At 32.0% G+C, this 3057-nt stretch overlaps 1 protein-coding gene across 1 annotated transcript; it reads right to left on the bottom strand.

The window, feature by feature from the left end:
• Positions 1-1404: 1404 nt before the first annotated feature.
• On the bottom strand, positions 1405-2020 carry LOC9299132 (glutaredoxin-C13). Its single transcript, XM_002863012.2, has one exon. It carries the CDS (start codon positions 1932-1934, stop codon positions 1626-1628), a length of 309 nt encoding a protein of 102 aa, XP_002863058.1. The 5' UTR covers positions 1935-2020; the 3' UTR covers positions 1405-1625.
• Positions 2021-3057: the final 1037 nt, after the last annotated feature.

Below are 3057 nucleotides of genomic sequence, written 5' to 3'. Positions count from 1 at the left end.
TCTCCCAATTCCCACGATCCCAAGAAGTTGGAGGTTAAGAAAGTTGTTCCGCACATCATGTAAAGGGATTCTACCTTTATTATTTCCTTCCACCTTTATGAACTCAAGTGTAATAATATTTTTTTCAAAAAAAAAACTTCAAGGTCTATATAGGGACTATAACTATAGAGGCTTTTACTCGCTTGATTAGAGAATTTTGAAGTAGTTGATTTGGGTAACTACTTTGAGTAACTAAAGGGAAATAAATAATGATGCATGGTTATATACTTATATAATGCATCATGCATGTGAAGCTCAAATCCATTATTTATTAATTAATTAACGTGGTTAAATCTGTACGTAATAAATTTTAAATTTTTATATCTACAAAGCAGTTACATTCAATCTCAAGTGACAAAAAGTGGAACAAAGAATAATTATATGCTTCGTTATCTATATCGCTGAGAGGATCGTTAATGTCCAGTATATAACAACTATTTCATGATACGTTAGTAATTTTTTCCTTATAAATACATTGCATGTTTCTTTGCAAGAACAAAAAAAATCATTGCATGTTTTTATTGATTATGAGAATATGTCTGCAACACGAGTAGCTAACAAAAAAACAAAGAGTTTCATATATATAAAAAGTTCATTAATACAATTTTTCTCTAGGATACAAGAATAAAAGAAAGGAAAAAAAAAAAAGCAATGATAAATTTTGTGTAGCCATGATATACTTTGGACCGCCAAAGATCTTCCATTCTTTTCCTCAAACTGCTTTAGTTGCATTTGGCCATTGGTATCATATCATTGTTTTTTTTATATACCGAATTTCTATGGTGAAGACTCAAGTCTATTCTAATACTTTCACATATATGGATGTATGCTCTAATGGGCAATGGCTAAGAAAAATCATCCGTGAATAAAATTACGCTCTAAACACAACATCCTAGCTAGGCTAATTAAACCTGCATATCTCCCGACATAATCTTACATATCAATAGGTCTTACTAATAATGATGACGCCGACTTATTAATTAGTATCTTAATAATCAGAAGACGAGTTCATGCATATGCATATGTGTTAGCAAGTCCATTCATACTTAATGTCACATTTTATTTTAGCTACAAAGTTAAAAAAAAATGCAGCTTTTATATTTTCAAAATGTTATTTGCAAGTTTTCATTTTTTTTATTATAAAATCCTAACCGCCTACTTAATTAACATATATAATCAGAAATATTTCACGAATAAAAGTCCGTTTCCATCTTCTTGGTACCATGTTAAAAACAAATTAAGAACTAAGAAGTATATAAACAGTTTTTTGCCTTATTAAATGGAAAGCCCTAAACTGCTTAATAATATACACAATTGTGTATAGTATAATATGATATGTGAAAAAGTTTTTCAAAGAAAATAACATCAGAGTTTGAATACTATTTTTCATTAGCATGAACAGAGAGTTATACATCAACATACACCAGTTGATTAACTAAACTGAAACACGAGAGAAGCTAAACAATAGAACATACATAAGATAAACATTTCAGACGAAGTCCTCACTGAATATCTAGCTAGCTCACACTCTAGCTTTAACTGTGTTTATTCTCACTAGCTAATATATATTGAGTTGGTTTGATTTGCTAGTAAAGGATGGACTGATAGGGTTTGATCAAGGGGACGAGAGAGCCACTAAGGTGAAGGGACATGACTTCATTGGTGGAGCCAACAAGCTTGCCTCCGACAAAGACAGCTGGAACCGCCGTGGAACAGCCGAGCCGGAGAAGAGCCTTCTCGATCTCACGGCAGTCCGGGTCGTTGTCGATCTCGTGGATGGTTGGTTGAACCCTAAGGTCACGGAACAGGATCTGAACGGCGTAGCAGAGACAACATGAGCTCTTCGTGAAGATCACCACTCCTTTCTCTGACGACATTCTCATCACCTTGTCCATGATCCTCAGAAATCTGAAGATCTGATGATGGCTAGGGTTTAAACTTTAGCGTTTTGATGTATGTTTTGTTTTGAGTATGTAAAAAGCTTGACATCTGCTTGGCTATTTATAGGAAGGGAGTGTGTCTTTCGAGTGTTTTTATTTTATTTTTTTCCTTGTTAATTAGAAAGAAAGGCACATTTAAAAAGTATAAGAAAATATCAAAAAGGAAAGATAAATATCAGATGCTCAAAAAAGATGGCTATTTGAGTATTTTTCTTCGTATTTATATTCTGTTTGACTGCACAAATTGCAGACATTTCTCTCACTTCTAAATTATTCGATTTATTTTTATTTACGCTGCAGCTGTTTCGATCGTCATATAACATGCTGATTAGTAATTTCTGAATACGATTCGAAAATTAATGCGTCAAAAATTTACCTTTTTTCGAATCGTATTCGTAAAATTTCACCTTTTTGCGGGTTAATCGTAAATATTAGTATATACGCATTGCCGGCCGTGACATCGATATAAACATCTAAATGGTAAGCACAAGAATAATTATGAATGTGAAATATATAAGAATAAGTAATGCTTCTATGGATGCGTTAATTGTTGGTTTATATCTTCACTAAAATCATTTGTTGCCATGTTTTTTCCATTTCTTTTTTTTTGCCATGGTTACAAAAGCATGGGTTAGCTTGTTGTAATACCCAATTTTCATTTATATGATATTTACAGTTTAGAAAGAATAAAAAAAATGAATGGAATGGAGATGATAGGAAAAATAATTTTATACACTTTTTTTTAATTCTACCGAAATTAGTTAACTTTTACCATGTGTTGTATTGAAAATTTAGAAAAAACACTTGTATTCATTCACCATATCCCATGCTTCTAATTATACAACCATCTCTGCACCCTAAATTACACGCTATGCATGCATGCAACCATTGATTACAACAATGGTAGATATCAGACGATTTCTTATTAATTTTTTTGGCAAATCGATTTCTTTAAACTGATATTCAAACTAATGTGAAAAGAAATATAGCATGATACTAGCCTACCCCTAGAAAAAGAAAAGAGGCTTGTCAATTTATAATCTAACGGATTCTCTTAACATATCTCCTTTGATTGAGT

This window comes from Arabidopsis lyrata, assembly GCF_000004255.2.
Source record: "Arabidopsis lyrata subsp. lyrata unplaced genomic scaffold ARALYscaffold_39, whole genome shotgun sequence".
NCBI classification, from domain to species: domain Eukaryota; kingdom Viridiplantae; phylum Streptophyta; class Magnoliopsida; order Brassicales; family Brassicaceae; genus Arabidopsis; species Arabidopsis lyrata.
Note: the sequence above shows the minus strand (reverse complement) of the source record. Positions and strands in the feature narration are given on the sequence as shown.